The 18,341-nt window shown below is 29.8% G+C and overlaps 2 protein-coding genes across 6 annotated transcripts; both read left to right on the top strand.

The window, feature by feature from the left end:
- The first annotated feature begins 163 nt into the window (after window positions 1-163).
- Window positions 164-3,967, top strand: LOC106774523 (trafficking protein particle complex subunit 6B). Of its 2 annotated transcripts, XR_002669942.1 has the most exons (5): window positions 164-469; window positions 842-959; window positions 1,046-1,277; window positions 3,343-3,471; window positions 3,812-3,967. XR_002669942.1 is itself a non-coding variant. In XM_014661545.2 (4 exons), the coding sequence occupies exons 1-4, from the start codon at window positions 318-320 to the stop codon at window positions 3,369-3,371; spliced, it is 531 nt and encodes a 176-aa protein (XP_014517031.1). In that variant the 5' UTR covers window positions 165-317; the 3' UTR covers window positions 3,372-3,710. The 2 variants fall into 2 exon arrangements, 1 of the variants encoding a protein (XP_014517031.1); XM_014661545.2 differs by lacking the exon at window positions 3,812-3,967 and having other exon boundaries at window positions 165-469; window positions 3,343-3,710.
- Window positions 3,968-8,754: 4,787 nt separating this feature from the next.
- On the top strand, window positions 8,755-15,665 carry LOC106774461 (bifunctional 3-dehydroquinate dehydratase/shikimate dehydrogenase, chloroplastic). 4 transcript variants are annotated; one of them, XM_014661460.2, is made up of 10 exons: window positions 8,756-9,029; window positions 9,792-9,897; window positions 10,154-10,378; window positions 10,692-11,032; window positions 11,232-11,295; window positions 12,045-12,153; window positions 12,738-12,887; window positions 13,470-13,618; window positions 14,569-14,731; window positions 15,420-15,665. In XM_014661460.2, exons 1-10 carry the CDS (start codon window positions 8,812-8,814, stop codon window positions 15,461-15,463), a joined length of 1,569 nt encoding a protein of 522 aa, XP_014516946.1. In that variant the 5' UTR covers window positions 8,756-8,811; the 3' UTR covers window positions 15,464-15,665. The 4 variants fall into 4 exon arrangements, 3 of the variants coding, with proteins under 3 accessions (XP_022642542.1, XP_014516946.1, XP_014516945.1); XM_014661459.2 differs by having other exon boundaries at window positions 10,683-11,032; XR_002669872.1 differs by lacking the exon at window positions 15,420-15,665 and having other exon boundaries at window positions 8,755-9,029; window positions 10,683-11,032; window positions 13,474-13,618; window positions 14,569-14,706.
- Window positions 15,666-18,341: the final 2,676 nt, after the last annotated feature.

Below are 18,341 nucleotides of genomic sequence, written 5' to 3'. Positions count from 1 at the left end.
TCTTTCTTTCAGTTTCTTATTTGAAATGTATGAGTTCTAGGATGAAATTGTGGAGGTGCAGAAAGAATCAGCCCAGTACCGATTATCAAAGGAATCGACTTAATCATGGACCACAGGCCCAAAGTAGGTAACACAGTTAAGCCCATTCAAGTGCAGTAATTTCAATTCAGATGTGTTGGTGTGGATCGGGGTGAGGCAAGGGAGCAAAAGCGACGAGTAGGACTAATCAGATTCAGAGTGTATAGTGATTCTGATTCCTTCGTTTTCCATTGTTAGCGAGTGCGTGTTAGAGAGAGAGAGAGAGAGAAGGAGAGAAAATGGTTCGTGAAGTTTCAGAGAGTTGCGTTGATAGCTTATTGACGGAGATGGTGGCGTGTTACTGCAATCGATTCTACGCCAACAAGCCTGAACTCGCTGCACGCAGGATCGAGGCCATTGGATATCAGGTCGGTCACCAGCTTTCTGAAAGGTTGTTTCCAGTCCCTGATAACATCATCAAATTCCTGTTATGTATGATCTTTGTACCTTCATTTGTATTTCAATTTCTGTATTGTTCGTGGAGATCTGTGCTGAATAACACCATAGTGCTACTGACTTTAGATAGTTTACGCAATTATACGAATAATCCCTAATTTCAAATTAAACTAAGTTTCTTAGATAATATCTAGGCTTATTGCATACCTGCTTGGTAAACCTTTGACATCACTGGATGGTGGTGATAATTTAGGGTAGGTTAACTTTGTATTGTTTTCGTATGTAATGTAATAATTCTTCGTTGTTGTTTTCTGGTGGAATTACTATGAATTTTGAGTGAATTTGTGAAAATGTGATTTGTTGGTAGGTATACTATGGAGCGGCCTCGGTTCACGGATCATCTGGAAGCAATCAAGTTCATCTGCAAGGATTTTTGGTCTGAGCTATTTAAGAAGCAGATAGACAACTTGAAGACAAACCATAGGGTGAGTTCGGAATTGAATCCTGTGGGAATGTTTATTTATTACTATGTAGTTTTTGACTGAGATGGATGTATTTGGTTCTGTTGCAGGGTACATTTGTATTGCAAGATAATAAATTTCGCTGGCTGGCACGCATGTCAGTTGATCCATCCACTGATAATGCTGGTTCGGTTGAGGATAACAATTCACCTACAGCTGAAAACAAGGCGGCACATGCAATGAGCATGCATCTTTATTTCCCATGCGGGATCATTAGAGGAGCTCTTTCCAACTTGGGAATTCCTTGTGCAGTTTCTGCGGATATATCAAACCTTCCTGCATGTGTGTATTTCTTTTTCTCTTTTTTTTCTCTAACACAGATCAGAGAAGTACTTTTAGGGATAGAGAAGAGTTCATTTTCATTATGAATGTTTTTTGGATGCACAACTTATTTATCTTTCTTAGTTTGGTAAAGGTTATCCATAGTTCTCAATAGTGTGTAATCACGATGCCATGTCGATTCAGTGTTGTGTTCTGGCATCTGGCTTCTATATTTTTTCACCATGCCATTTTGTTGCATCGTTTGATGTGTGCTTAGGGGGAAATCTCACAATTTTGATCCCTTTCATTCGGGCAAAGGATTTGAAAATTGAATCCTTGTTTCATGTTCAGAATATGGAAATATGATTCCCTGCCCACTGTTTGGACAAAATCAATTCCATTCACTGCTATTTGCATAGTTTCCACCCAAGTCAGACCTTTTCCGACCCTGTCTTTGTTTTCTGACCGGTCCCTACTGTGTTCTCTGTGTAGACAGATCTTTGCTCTTTCTTTGTTGTTTTGTTGACTGGGTTTTTGGATGATTATGGATCTTTTTATTATTATTAATGAATATGTTTTTAATGTTATGTAAACTTTTATATCTAAACATTTGTATTTGTAGCATATTGATATAGATTAAAAGACTTATAAATAAAAGTTTAATTTAGTAGTCATTATTCTGCCATCCCATATAGCAATTTTGAGGTTGGAAATTCTACATGGGCTATTTGGGATTGGTAACTGTGATTATCTAGCATTTGTTGCAAAATAAATGTGACAAGAATTTGATCAGTTTGAAAGAGAAGTTTAAGTGGTTTCCAGTCTAGTTGATATTTAATGGTCTATAGTCAAGTTTAGGAGTGTGAGAGCATCCTTAATTTTTCAAGTATCTTGATCAAATCATGTTGGGTGAAGTTGTGCAAGTGTGTATGTATATTTTTTATTATTACATCCTAATTTGTATGCTTTTACATCAATGTCATATACAAACCTTTCATCATTGACTGATTAGCTGTAGAAAAACTTGCATAGTTATTACAAATTTTTAAATTCATCTTTTAATTAAAGAATAACTTTTTCCTTCAAAACAGCTCAAACAAGGGGCCCTATATGTACTTGGTCTTACCCTCGTAAGTGGGGACTTAAAAGGCTCATGAACTTGCTTCTTTGATTAGACATTGCTATTCTCTTAGCACAAGACTACAGCTTTGCTGTGTGCCAACCAAGCCTGAATCTTTGTTTAACGTTTTAGTTTAATAAGGGCCTGATTGATGATAACCTTGTTGTTTACTTTCAAATTATTATGATCCGTACTTTTCAGATCTTTATATTACCGAATAAAAGTACTATATGGTGCTGATGATAAAGTGGAAATAGTGCTATTATTGCCTCAGTTTAAGAAGTTTAATTTTTGCATTGATTATAGAAAAAATTATGTTAACCTTTATTTTTCTTAACCAGTGTTTGTTAATTTAGGACAATTTAAACATGATTGTTTGTCCCCGTACTTGTAAAATGTAAACATTATCTAGCTGTGTGTTCATAAGCCCTGAATATCACTGTTGCAGGTGTACGTATCTTAGTCTTAATGTGGGATAAATGATGCTTTCATTATCTTATCTGCTTCTTTTGCTCCCTTTAATTATGTCAAACTATCAACATTGCACTCAACATAACAAAAAAACTACCAGCATTGCAGTGCGTAAATTCCTTTATTTTGAGTCAACAATGCAGTTATAATTTCTGTTTGTTTGAAATGTAAGTTGTGAACCGATTAACATTAATGGGTTGGAATAATGATACTTAAGGTACTTAGAAAATAGTACATCCTTGTACCACGAGATAAAATGCATTTAGTCATGGGCAATAGTCGCTGGGAAGTTACACTCAACTATCAGTCTATTTAGAACCTGTATGTAACAATTATCTTCAATAAGGATATGGATGCATTCCCGTTCTGATTCTTATTTCTCTCTAATTTTATCACCTATTGACCTCTACACTCAAATACAATTATTTTTATATAAAATTTGTCTTCTCTGCATGAGTTGCTCTGATCAATCTCCTTTTCTACATCACTGAGCAGGTTCGTTTGTGGTCCGTATAAAAGCATGATGAGTTCATAGTTGTATTACTGGTGAGAGGGGAAGCATTAACACTGTTCAGACGTTGCTTTGATGTCTGCAAGCGCTTCTGTCATGAAATGATCGACTGGGTAATGTTTCTTTACCGAATTGAACAATATCAAATGTTATCGACGTGGTTGTGTAGGAAGGGCTACTGAGATAGATTTGGTTCTTTCAGATGCAAATTCTATAGAGTATGATAGTATCGAATTACTGTGCTGTGTGGAAAAACATGGAGAATTTCACCATTGTAATGTTGTTACTCTTGTATGGAATGGTTGTTAACCTCATAATTTTAAAATTTGTATCACTTTTTTTTTGTTGCCAATTTAATTGAACATGACTTCTTTATGAGTCTATCTTAAATTCATTACGATATAAATGTTTGATTACGACGAATTTAATGTAAATTTTTGCCATATTCTATAGGATCCTATACCCACCTCCAAGAATTTGGATCTAACTCTTACAATGCTTACATGAAGATGGACAAATGGTAAAGCATACTATTATGCATCCGATTTATCTACAATCACGAGTAAATCTACCAATTATAAAAATATAAATTTATCCATTTAATTTTATGGATAATTAATTTTCCATCTATTATTTTCCGAAGTTCACTAGACTCTCCTAATACTTAATCGATTACAATTAATTCAATTACTTTTTCGTAATTAAATATACATATTTCATAATTTTATATACCATTTTATTGGATCGATTATCCTTAAAATAGTTATTAGTAGCTGAATTAGATTGAATCTTTTTGAAATAGATCAAATTGGTTGGAAATTTTAACAAATAAAAAGTTAATAATATTTTATTCAGTTCATTTTAATTTGAAATATTGTTATCGGATGTTAATACTAAACAGAGAGCATAGCAACGTTTTATTCCCAACACTGACGTAGACAAAAATGATACACTGAAATACCGTCTACGTTTATATATATAATTTAATTTTAATAAAAGTTTTTATTTTCTTTATAGTTTTCATATAATAATAATTTTCACACAAAGAATGTTAAGCGCGTGTATTGGTACTTAAAACAACTGGCTAGAATTCCCTAAAAAAACTATATTTGTGGAATTGGGTTTTAAAAAAAGAGTTAATATTTTTGTTATAAATATCTAAAGAGTGATTAAAAAAGTTAAGTTTTTTGCTCATTTTATTTATTTATGCCCAAAACATATTAAAGATACAACTCTGGATAGAATTGAGTTACACTTCATGTGACCTTTTATCCTATCCTATTATTGTCTACACCAATTAAAATAATTTGAATTAGATTAGGTTGGATATCTGTCATTTTTTAATCAAATGCAAATTAAACCCACTTGATTAATTGTAAATTAGGTTTGATTTGGATAACATACTAAGAAATTAAAAATTAATATAAATTTAAAAAACTACTTTTATTTTTCTTTTGCATTTTGATATAGTTTAGCATATTTATATTGTATTTGTATATTTATTAAATAATTCATCTAAATAAATCAAATCAAAACTTAGATTAAAAGAAGAAGAAAAAAAAGTGGAGATAAGAAGACGTAAATAACGTTTAGGCAAAGATATTAAAGCAAGAAGAATAAGCATCGTATATATGTTGTCTTTTTCCATTGTATCTTTTATAAGACCCACATATATATAATAAATTGAAATTAATAATATATTAATAGATGAGTTGTGTTGAATTTATACACCAAAACACGATACCTAGTTAAATGAGGAATGAGTTTGTTTACCTAAAATATCTACATTTTTTACAGGGACTTTTTGAAAAAACAAAAACTGAGATAATGTCTTATTATATTATATTTTATACAAGTCTTAGTATCAATTTTTTTTAAACAACTTATTGTATTTTTATAACATTTGTTTCAAACCTTATTATTAAAAATCATACCTTATTTGGATTAGTAATAAAAGAATGTCATTAACATTTCTTCACATCTGTGCTAACATTTAGCAACTCTCCTCTAAATACACAGTTAACTAGTGTTGTTAAAACGTGGTGAGCTACCTTAGTTCATCACAGGTTTGGATTGAGTTGAAAAAAATTTTGAAATTTCGAAGATCAATTTTGAACTTGGTTTAAAAGTGAACTCGACTCACTTAGGTTAAACTTCTGATGGATCGGACTGATTTACAAATCCACATAATTCTTTTAATAAATACTTTTTGTTGGATTAGTCATTTTATAAAATATTGGAACAAAAATGTTTATAGTAATATGTACTCAAACAGAGTACACAATAAAATAAAATAAGATAACACAAAATTCAATAGACTTTCCAAATTATTAGAAGTCCTCATACATAACATTGTACATATTTATATTAATGTACTTAGTTAATATGTTTAAGTGTTTAAATATTTATGTTTACATGAAATTACTTTTGTATGAAATAATTATACAAGAAAAATCGACACATTTATACTTAATAACTCAATTTTTATACAAAAACAAATTTGGATCGTTATAAAGTTACTAAAAATTTTGTTCAGAAGATTTTGTTATATTTTTGTTTAAATAAAATTTATATTTGATTAATCATAAATATATTTTAAGATTTTATTTATTTATTTAAATTTTAAATAAAAAATTTTTATTATTTTTTTAATTGAAAAAAAAAACTTATAATTAAAGGAATAAGTAAAGTAACTCTTTTGATTCACTGATATGTAATAAAGTGATTAAAATCAAATTTTTTAATTCACTGATAAATAAACGAGATGATTGATTCATTAAATAACTAACTAATTCATAGTTAATTAAATCGGAGTTAATTCAATGCAAAATCAACCCCGATACCCACTTGTAGAATAATAATGTTAGCCATATTGGGAACATTGGATATAAATTCAAAACGTGGGAATCGACAAGTATGACCAGAGCAAACGTGATGCATTCAAAAAGGAGTGTTCCTCCCTGCACCTCCAGGATCGCACCTCTCAATTTTAGTTTAATTCTCAGCATACTCCTAACCTCTATAAATGATTCTGCCGCATCTCACGTTTAAAAAACCCTACACCCCCTTTCTTCATTCTACCTTTACCCTTCTTGCTCTCCACCCCTCCACGATCAAGTTTTGAAAATACAACTGCTATCTTGTTTGGTTTTGCTGTCGGCGTCCATGGTTATAATGAAAAATAACATAAAGTCGATAAGCAGTACAGTGAAAACGCATTACGGCACTCCTTAACCGCATTTCGAAATGCGGTTAAGGGGTGTTGCACTTCGAAATGCGGTTAAGAGTTGTCGCACTTCGAAATGCGGTTAAGTCTCGTTTTTTTTTTTTTTTTTCCATTTTGCACTTCTAATTCGATTGCAGGCGCTGGTGTTTGAGTGGCTATATCAACAAAATGAAGGAAGGTTCACTGTTACAACCTTTGCACTTGTTCTGAAAATTCGTAGCAATAGCAATGGTGATGGAGGGAAGAAAAGTGAAGGAGATTGTTGTGCAGTGTTTCCGTGCCAAATCTTTGATGGAGGGAAGATATGGACCTTGCCGGGATGCCACCACTGTTTTCACCTTCATTGTATTGCTCCATGGTTCCACAACCATTCTACCTGCCCTCTTTGCAGAAACAATATCACTCTCCACAAGAACCATCACAGTCACCCCCAACTTTTTAGAAACTCTCTCCTTCGTTTCTTCCACAGTTTCTCTGATATATTCATTGTTCTTCTTTACATACTGCTTCCTCTAGCTACCCATGGCGAGTGTTTACTCTTCTTCAATAACGCCATAAATAAGTTTTGAATTTATTTAATGAAGGATAAAATGGTAAAATTAGAGATACATGAAAAAAGAGATGAGGTGCAGAAAAGAACACTCTTGAAAAAAGCTAACTCTAAAATCAATCAGTCATTCTTTTACATATAAGTCCAAATCTCTTGTGTGATGATGGATATTAAAGCAAACAGTCAAGCGCAACAATAGTGCGCAGACCTATATTTATTCGTTTAAACCACAAAAAATTAAATACAGTATCTTAAAACAAATTAATGTCATAATCTCTTACACGTCTATTTTATACTAATTCAGTCTAATACGTTTTAACTCAATTTAAATGGTTTGCATTGAATTAGTTCATTCATTAAGTAAAATACTCACATAACTTTTTTCTTCCTATTCGTGAATTTTGTGCATAATATTTAACTTTTTTATCTGTAATAAATAATAGTAAATTGACATTACAATAAATTTAATATTCCAAACTATGGAAATATAATGTATAAACCAACTTAATATATATATATATATATATATATATATATATATATATAATTTTATAAACTGGTTTTTAATGCTTTCTTTATTTCTCATAACATTTAGGATATTCCTTTTTACAATAATAATATCGTAACATATTTTTATATTTATTTAATATGAAGTATAAAAATAAAATAATAATAAAATTATAATTTTTTTTATTTTTTTAAAAAGAAAAAATAAAAAAAGAAAAATACTGTCAAATAAATATAAAAAAATTAAATATTAAAAAATATTTTTTTTGTTTTTATCATTTTCTTCCAGCACAAGAGTTTTGTAAGATTCCTACTATCGTCAATACCTTATTTGATTGTTTACACAAATAAAAGTTATATATATATATATATATATATATATATTAATGACATGATTTAAAATCTTATTTAAAATACTATATCTTACCTTCTTTTATACTATATATCAGCTTACTCTAATAGATAATGTAATAAGATCCAAATCTGAAGATTATGATACAGACCCCAAAAAGTTCTAAGAGAACATTTGACCTTTTGCACGAGAATTTAAAGTTTGTCAAACTTTTAATTGAGTGCCTAATTTTTTATTATTGGAATTAGATTTGATAACCCACTATCTTACTTTATTTTATTATATTGAATCTAATAAAACCCACTCTTGTTTGTCTGGATTAAGTAGTAATATTATTTAATCACGTTCTGGTTTAAAAAATGTGTATTTGTATAAAATCGAAGAAAAATAATAATTTAACATACATAACTTTTTTTACATTTATTTAATATTAACTTTTTTAAAATATATTTTTTTTATGATATTTTTATTCTTATAGAACATATTAATGCATGTAAAATAAAAAAAGGTAAGAATGTGTCTTATGACATGTTAGTAATTTTTTAACAATAATTATGTGTACTATTTTATTATCTCGTATATTTAAAATAGATTAATCATAAATTATCATGTAATTACAGTAAAAAAAATTGTTAATAAGACATTTTGCTCTTCATAAAACCGAAAGGTAATAAAGTTGAATTGCATTGAGTTTTAAAAGAATTAGGTGGGAACCCAGTCAGCTTTTGATAACTATAAGAGATCTTGTTCTGTACGTTTGCTTCTCTTAACAATAAATCTGCCGTGTGGTTTTTGAATTGTTTGAGAAATCAAAAGCAATGGGTAGTGCTAACCAGGTGTTCAACATTTGTGCTCCAATCACAAATGAACAGCAATCTGTATCTGTTGAGCAGATTGTGAATAACATGAATCACGCAAAGGCAGAAGGTGCTGATACAGTAGAGGTTAGGCTGGACTGCATCACCAGCTTTCACCCTCTCCTTCACCTCAAAATCATCCTTCAAAATAAGCCACTACCCGTGCTTATTGCTAACAGGTAATTCATCTCAACTCTCTTGTTATGTTTGTTTTGTTGGGAATATAATAAGGAGGAGTCTAATTCACATATTTAGTAGAAATAAAGAAGAAAATCTATAAATTTATTAAGATTTTGATTTTGAGATGATATCGATCCTTTATATGAGTTTGAGTATTTGAGTGATGTTTTATCAGTATTGTATCTTCTTGGTGCATCTCTTAGAACTCACATAAGCTATAGCCGTTGTTTTTGTTCGGTTTTCCGAATATATTCAACAAATATTTGGATAAAGTTGTTAAGATACATTCTAACTCATCGTCCTGATACCGTGTTAAAGAATTTATTTTAAATTTAACTTAATTTCATAAAATCCAATGAGATTTACATTCATATATTCTAAATTGGTCTTATCTAATGTAGTACTTCCTAATGTAGTACTTCCTACAGAGTTGGAAGAGAGAGTGTTTGAATTCCCTAAAGGAACCGATCATCTTTTGATAATTTTTTGTCTTAGCATGATAGGATTATCACTGGTGACATAACTCACCTTTGCAGTGTTTAAAGTGATAGTCCAAAATTTAAATTTTAGATTACTGATTAAGTTGAAACAGTATCAGTTTCATGTTTAAAATTCAAACTTGAGACAACTGATTAAGTGGGAATAGTCTCACGCTAGATCATTTATTTTCATCGCCTCTTTTTTAACTTCACAACAAACTTATCCTCCTATTATTATATCTTACTCCCTTTGTATTCAACGTGTTTGTTCTATTTACTTAGGAAAAAATGGGATGGTAGTTTATCCAAAGGCGATGACAGCATGCTACTGGAAGCATTGCAATTAGCTCTGGAATTGGGAGCTGATTTCATAGAGGTTGAGCTGAAGGTACCGCTTATAAATTTTTCTTACAATATCTCGTTAATGTAATTCTAATTTTCATCCCTATAATCGCAGTTATGTATTTATATGTTTGAAGAACTTTCATACATCTGTAAAAAGATATATATCACCAATTGCATCATGTTATTTTGAAATAAGCTTATCACATGCATTTGCTTATCATAAATAGCAACTGAATGATGCACTCTTAGAGAGTGAAATTCCACTTAGGTGCTTATCATTACACTGTATGGTTGTTCAGGAAGCTTCTTGTCTTCCTACCTTGATGGAACATAAGAGAAATCATAACAGTCATGGAAAAATAATCGTTTCTTGTTATGTGGATGACATCACCCCTCCGCAAGAAGAACTCCTTCAACTTGTTGCACGCATGCAAGCAACTGGATCAGATATCATCAAACTTGTTACACATGCAGCTGATATAACAGAACTTACAAGAATATTTAGCTTGTTTCCTCATTGTCAGGCATGGATTTTTCTCTTTTTTTAAGTTTACATCTCTTGAATGATAGTATTTCCAGTATAAATTGTACTAAAGCAATAGTAACTTTGGCACTAGACAGGGCCAGCAGGAGAAATCTTGTTCTCTTGGTTTGTTCAGTGTGGAATAAAAATGATTTTTGTGAAGAAGGGTGCTTCTAATGTAAAAGGATGGAAATCTGACAAGCTGTTATCTCTTCTGTTCAGATCTTTTCAATATTTTTGTGTTATAGTAAAATTAATTTTCTCATCTTTGTTTCTACTTTATAATGTTTGCCTGCTCTGGTTAGAATCTGCAGGTACCATTGATTGCTTACTCTGTTGGAGAAAGAGGACTTATAAGCCAGCTTCTATGTCCAAAATTTGGTGGGTTCTTTGTATATGGATCATTGGCAGGAAATCCAATCCCTGGTATCCCTTCTCTTGATAGTCTCAAGGAAGCCTATAAATTGGAGGGTGTCAATGAAGATACTAAAGTTTTTGGGCTCATCTCAAAACCAGTTAGCCACAGCAAAGGTCCTATATTGCATAATCCTTCCTTCAGACATGTAAACTACAATGGAATCTATGTCCCCATGTTTGTTGACGATCTTAAAGAGTTCTTTAGCACCTATTCAAGCCCTGATTTTTCAGGTTTTAGGTATGTCACATGTTGCTATTCATCCACTTACAATTTGGAATCATATATTTCACTTTGAGGTCCTCATCCTGACTTGATACTGTTTGAAGTTGCAGTTAGCATGAATGAATTTGTTTGATAGTTTTGTTATCACTTCAACCATTTAAAGGTTTGTATTCACTTCTTATTTGGAAAATTCTCATCGACTTTTGTATTGCAGTGTTGGGATTCCATATAAGGAAGAAGTTCTAAGGTTTTGTGATGAAGTCCATCCGCTTGCTCAGGTTGGCTTAGTCTTCCATTCAACATATAAAAGTGTTCCACAGTAGATGTCTTTTTCCAACATCACGGCTGAACATGTATTTCCATAGTAGTTCTTCCTTATGTTAAGATATAAATGTTGGAAATCTTATATCAATTAAAGATAAGACAAAACTACAATACATAAGTGAATGCAAACATCATCTCACAAAACTGTTTTATAAAATTGAATTAGACTTACAGTCAACTTTTTTAATATGGTATCAAAGTCATGTTAACACCTATCTTAGTTTTGATATTTGCTCGGTCAGATACCTAGTCTTACTTGATATCCGACATTACCTTCAATACAAAACCTTAAATATTTGACTTTCAATGATTGTAGTCTTAGAAGCTCATTAAACAACTTAAGATAGTTTTATAATGTCAACACAAAATTTGGTAGATGGAATCATGTATTATTTCCAGTAACTTGATTCCATGACCATATGTTTCGGTGGTGCATATAAATATAATTGAAGTATGCCTTTCCATGCATTAGCTGAGCGTTTTTATGTATTTTTATTTTAGAGTTGAAAACTGATAATTTGAAATGACACTGATGTTTTTCTGAAAGATTAGTCTGTCTACGTTAGTTCAATGAAAATTAATTAAGGTAAGCTATTAGTTGAAATTAATGGTGCTTTTTAAACTGGACCTATGATGCGGCTATTCTTCCATAATTAATTTTTATTAAGGCATAATCAATTTGTTTTGTTTCATGTTCAACCAGTCTATAGGAGCTGTTAATACTATCATAAGAAGACCAGGAGATGGGAAGCTTGTTGGTTACAATACAGATTGTGAGGCTGCAATTACTGCAATTGAGGATGCACTCATTGGTAATTCTTCCGCACTGTTATGCTTAGTTTAGTTTCCTTGACCTTGCCAAAAGATATAATTGTAAGAAATTAAAAGGAGGCGGTTATGTTTACAATCGAGGAGGTTCATCAATAAGATTTGAATTTTAATCATACAAGAGATTGACACTACTTTCTATCCAAAATCAAAATCTTAAGGTTTTGGATAGAGGATGATGTCAATATCTTATATGATAAGGTTCCATTCTCATTAATATTATATCTCTCGAGTGAATCTCTTCTTTTATAAACCTAACATAGACTACATGAATGTCTTAAAGGTGAAAAATAAAACCCTTTATCATTTAACAAATGAGGTTGTGAAACAACATCAAGGACTAATTTTCTTAAAAGCTTGAATTGTCGGGTGCCTACAGTTTTTTTTACATGTCATTTGATTAGAGGATTTTTTTTAACTAGAACATAAATATCTTGATCTAAGTTTTGTAATCTTTTTCAATTTATTATCTAACTAAATTCCTTCTTCCAATGGGCCATATCAAATTACAATTTGTGTAATTTTTACTAATACTATTTTACTGATTCCCTAAATCAAAATTTGTCAGAACATGGTTGCAATGATGGTGGAGCATCTTTAGGTTCAGCCCTTGCTGGTCGATTGTTTGTGGTAGTTGGTGCGGGAGGTGCAGGGAAAGCACTTGCATTTGGTGCTAAAAGCAGAGGAGCTCGTCTAGTAATATTTGACATTGATTTTGGTATAAAAATAAGGATATATTCTCCATAATAAATTTAATTTTCCTTTTATTCTTTCTCATCTTAGAGCTTAAGTTTTGTTAGAAGTCCCACGTCGACTAGAGATAAGTCCAATTTATAATATATAAGTGAGGTGCAAATCTTATCATATACACTAATTTTGTAGGATTAAGTTAGACTTAAAATCCACCTTCTAATAAGTTTTACCAACATCTCCTCTGCCCTGGAGTTTATGTTTTGTTAAGGGCATTTACTATGTTTGTTAGTTTGTATGTTCACTCTTGTGTCTGTGTTTCTATTGTACATTGTTATTATCATTTTTGCATTGACAAATGTTTTGTTATTCTTTAATCGATGTGAGACTTCTAACAAGATTTAATCCTACCATATACGTTAGTTTTGTAGAATTAAATTAGACTTAAAATCCACTTCTAATAAGTTTTACCAACATCTTTATGTTTTGTTAAGGGCATTTACTATGTTAGTTTGTATGTTCACTCTTATGTCTGCGTTTCTATTGCACGTTGTTATTATCATTTTTCCATTGACAAATGTTCTGTTATTCTCTATTTTTGTTTAAAAAGACAGAGCAAAATCTCTTGCCTGTGCTGTATCTGGTGAGGCTCAGCCTTACAAAGAGTTGGTGAACTTTGAGCCAGAGAAAGGGGCAATTCTTGCAAATGCAACACCTATAGGAATGCATCCAAATACTGACAGAATTCCGGTGGCAGAGGTTCTACACTCTTTATTCAACTAAATTATCACAAAAACATAGATACAATTTTTTAATGTTATTTTCTAGTAAAATTGAAGCGTTATTTGAAGAGATCCAAAATGTGTCATAGTAATGTGTTATAATAAACTGAACTTATTATCTCAGTTTTCAAAAATATGTTATAGTAAGTTGAACATGTTTTCAAGAATATGTTATAGCAAGTTGAATTTATATAAATTTTCAAAAATTTGTCATAGTAAGTTAGAATTACAACCACGACTACTCGTTTACCTATCATAGTAAATCTTATTTTGATAGGTTTTTGTGATGTCATAAAAAAAACAAATTTTCTTTAAAGTTCCATATCAACAAAAGAAACAAAACCAATTTAAAATATATATAAAAAGATGCAAATCTCATTTTATAAGTTAGTTTTATGAGATTGAGTTAAATTTAAAATCTTTCTTAATATAATATTAAACCTATGGTTAGAACTCATCATGTGATTAATCTCTTTTAACAAAAGTTTTCATCAAATTTATAAGGTTTAAACCTCTTTTTGGTCCCTATGTTATGAGCGGATGTTCAATTTAGTCTCCGCTTTTAAAAATGTAAACATTTGATTCGTAAGTTATAAAAAATGTATCAAATGAGTCCTTTTTTGATGTTCATGGTCAAACTACAAAGAGCAATCTAAAGTGCTCTTATTATTAAGAAACAAATCAGAGTAATCTAAAGATATAACAGTTGTTAAGAAACAACCAAAAACAGTATTTCGAGTCAAAAAAGAACTCATTTAATACATTTTTTATAACTTAGGGACCAAATATTTACATTTTTAAAAACGAGGACTAAACTGAACATCCCTTATAACTTAGGGACCAAAAAGAGGTTTAAACCAATTTATAAAAAGTGAAACTTCAATTTTAATGTCATTAAAAATTGTTGATGCTGCCCTCTTCTTGCAGTCAACTTTGGAACATTACTTGTTAGTGTTTGATGCTGTATATACACCAAGAAGAACAAGATTATTGAAGGAAGCAGATGCTGCAGGAGCAAAAACTGTGGGTGGGGTAGAAATGTTCCTAAGGCAGGCTATTGGTCAGTTTAATCTTTTCACGGGCTTAGAAGGTACAAAATTCTTTTTCTTTTAAAGGAGTTATCTGCATCATCAAACTTTTTTTTTTTTATTTGTTAACTATAAAAAAGTTAAAGTTTCTCGTCACCAAACTATATAACTTTTACATATTATTTGTTTAAAAATATAGGGTTAAATATGGTTTTGATTCTTTAGCTTTAAGTAAAAATTGGAATTAATTTTTTTTCAAAACTTTGACATAATGTAGTCTCCCAATTTTAGAAATGTATAAATTTAGTCTTTTTAACCAAAATTATTAACTTTATTTGATATTTCAAATGCGTTTCTTAGTTAAATTGAAACAAAAATGTGTCGAATAGTGTCAAGAATCCAAATGCTATCATGAAATAAATCTAACAAAATTTAGTTAAAAGGACTAAATTCATATATTTCTATAGTTGGGGGACTAAATTAGGTCAAAGTTTTGAGGATGGACTAATTCAAATTTTCACAAGTTAAAGGACCAAAACATATTTAACCCAAAAATATATTATGCGTAAATTTTATATAGTATAAGATTAAAAAACAATTTTTTATAATAATTTAGACATGGAAAATATATTTAACTTAAAAAATAGCATTATTGATTACCTTGCAGCAATTGAATTTGGTGTATTAGTTGAGTTTAATGTATGAATCTGGTGTAAAGTTCATTATGTGATCTTATTTTTTTGTGTGCAGCTCCTATAGAATTTATGCGAGAAATTGTTTTATCCAAGTTTTGAAGATGTTTCTTCAATAAAATGCTACGACTTGGTGGAGGCTTCTCATTTCTCTAAGAATTCCCTGCATTGTTTCTTTCTTCATAAAAGAAAAAAAAAACATTTTTTTTTGTAAGAAAAGTATACAAAAGGTGTGATAAATTAATGTATTTTAATTTTTAGTCGTTTTTCTGAGTTTAATAAAAAGGAAGTAAAATATTTATGATGGCCTGAGATTTTCTTCAGCATATGGGACAGTACACCCCTTTCACACAAGTCTTGCTTTATTTTCCCAAAAACATCTTCAAGTATGAGATTAATTATTATTTATGTTATTAATGAATTTAACTATTTTTATTAATTTTATGTATAATGAAATCAATTACGCTAATTCACAAACAAGAATTTATCAATACTTGAATTGAGTTGTCTTGAATAATGTTATTTATGCTCAGTTAGTATTATTCAACTTACGGAATCACACAAGCAAATGTTTTGATTTTTTTTTTATGAAAATATTATATTTGATATGGATATTTAATTTAATAAATGAATTATTTTGTGAAATATTATCGTGTTTTTTATATTACCAAAAATATAAATATTATAATATAAATTAAATTTGGTGCTTATTTGAGAAGCTCTTGATGAATTTTATTTTCGAATGTTGGAGATCATAATTGCTAGAAAAAAAAATATTTTATTTTTAAATATTTGTTTAAAAGTTAAATATATTTTAGTTTCTAAATTATTATAAAAATTTATGTTTATTTATTACGATGAATTTTTTTTCTTGATAAACCAATTAGTGATATCAGAAATCATGGATCTTGGTGAGAAACTTATACAAGTAGTATTGAGAATTAAAGTATAAGTCTAAATCCCACATTGAGTAAAAATGAGAAAGTGAAACAGTATATAAACATGAATACCCATTAATTTATTATTTTAAGGTTTTAGATAAAGAGTAATGTCAATTACTTATTTGTCTAGAGTCAGATTTGATTGGTGATGTTTTCTCTAAAAATGAAAAAATTGAGCAACATATAAGATAGAAGTCAGACTCCATTCGATGTTGTATCTTCTCACAAAACTCCATATCTAAAGACAAATTGTTCTTATATTTTATGAAAGTAATGTAAAACATCATCCTCAATAAAGGACATGTGAAGGTTATATTTTAGTCAATCATCTTAAGGTTTTAGATTGAAAGCGATATCAATCTTATATGTGGGTTAAACTCAATTTGTGTTATATTTCCTCATTAAACTCCCTCTCTAAAGACTAATTGTTCTTATATTTTATAAAAGTAATGTAAAACATCATTATCGACAAACAATGTGTGAAAGTTATATTTTAATCCATTGTCTTATTTTATTTTATTTTATTTTAGAAGTGATACTAATCCTTTATATAAGTTAAACTCGTATTTTTTCATTAAACTCTCTTACAACTCATTTTTTATACTTTATGAAAGTAGTGTATAATATAATTTTCAACAAATGACATGTGAAAGTTATTGTTAATCTTATACTATTATTGTAAATTCATAATTATTATTAGTCTTATTATTATTATCATCGCTATTATTATTATTATAATTATTATCATTGTCATCGATATATATTATTATGTGATCGTATTATTAGATAAAAATAATGTTTATCTAATTTTTATCTTATTATTTTATTTTATTTTTACCAAACGAATTTTAAAGTGTTTTTTCATGTCAACTAATAAGAAAGAAGAAAAATATGAAGATTAAATAATATTTGTAAAATTTTATAAATAATGAACGCAATGATGCTCGGTTCAATTATTCAACCGTAATATTAACTAATAATTATAATTAAATAATATATTTTAAAGATCCAAATCTAAATATAATACACATCAAGTTTATAATTTATATATGTTTTTAATACATACTATATTTGGATTTTTTTTCAATTCAATTTAAATTGGATTAAATATAAATTAATTTGCTTTGTCAATTAAATTAAATCTAAAAAAATTAATATAATAAAATTAACTATTAAATTTATAGACATGGACTAAAATGACTTGATTACAAATGGATTTAGGCTGATTTAGGTTGCTTTAGGTAATAACGAACTTAGTTCAACCCAACTCAGCTCGACTTTTATCTTGGACTAACTCAATTCAATTTGGGTTCGAACTAGCTCGGCTCAATCTGAAGTTAGATTGACTTATGTCAACCTAGGTTCGGCTCACTTGACTCAACTTAGATTTGGATCACCTCAACTCAATCTCGACAAAAGATAACTTAAGCCAACTTGGATTCAGACTAACTTGACTTGACCTAGTCAAACAAAGTCATCTTGGATCCAAGGGTCGAGTAGAGTTGGTATAGGCCAAGAATCAAGCTGAGTCAACACAAGAGTCAAGTTGAGTCAGCCTAAGTGAAAAAGACAATGGGTTCATTCGAGTCTGTTTGGGCTCAAGGTCAACTCAAGTCTGCCAACACCAAAAGTCAAGTCAAGTTTGTAAGTGTTAAAAGTCGAGCCGAGTTGAGTAGACTCGGGCTAACCCTAGCTGAAAGTTAAGCCAAGTCGATCTATGCCGAAAGTCAATATGTATCTACTACCTTGGTGTAATCAATTTTATCTTATAAAAGATAATGTGCTAAATAATTTTTAGGTGTACAAAATTACTATTTACATTGGGTTATCAATTGAAAGACAATAGAATTTAGCCTTCAAACATTGAATGAAGATGTTTGGTTGATGATAAACACTTTTGCAAAAGGAATTCTACAATTATAATTTGTAGTAAAAAGAAGATTATGTGTCTATCAAGAATGATCATGGCATAAATGAGTTAGAGTGGCGAGTCCCTTTAAAATAAGTTATAGAGAAAACGTCTTTAAAACTATTGTCAT

This window comes from Vigna radiata, chromosome 10 (genome assembly GCF_000741045.1).
Source record: "Vigna radiata var. radiata cultivar VC1973A chromosome 10, Vradiata_ver6, whole genome shotgun sequence".
Classification (NCBI taxonomy): Eukaryota; Viridiplantae; Streptophyta; class Magnoliopsida; order Fabales; family Fabaceae; genus Vigna; species Vigna radiata.
The sequence above is the reverse complement of the archived record's forward strand: the minus strand, read 5'-3'. Positions and strand labels throughout refer to the sequence as shown.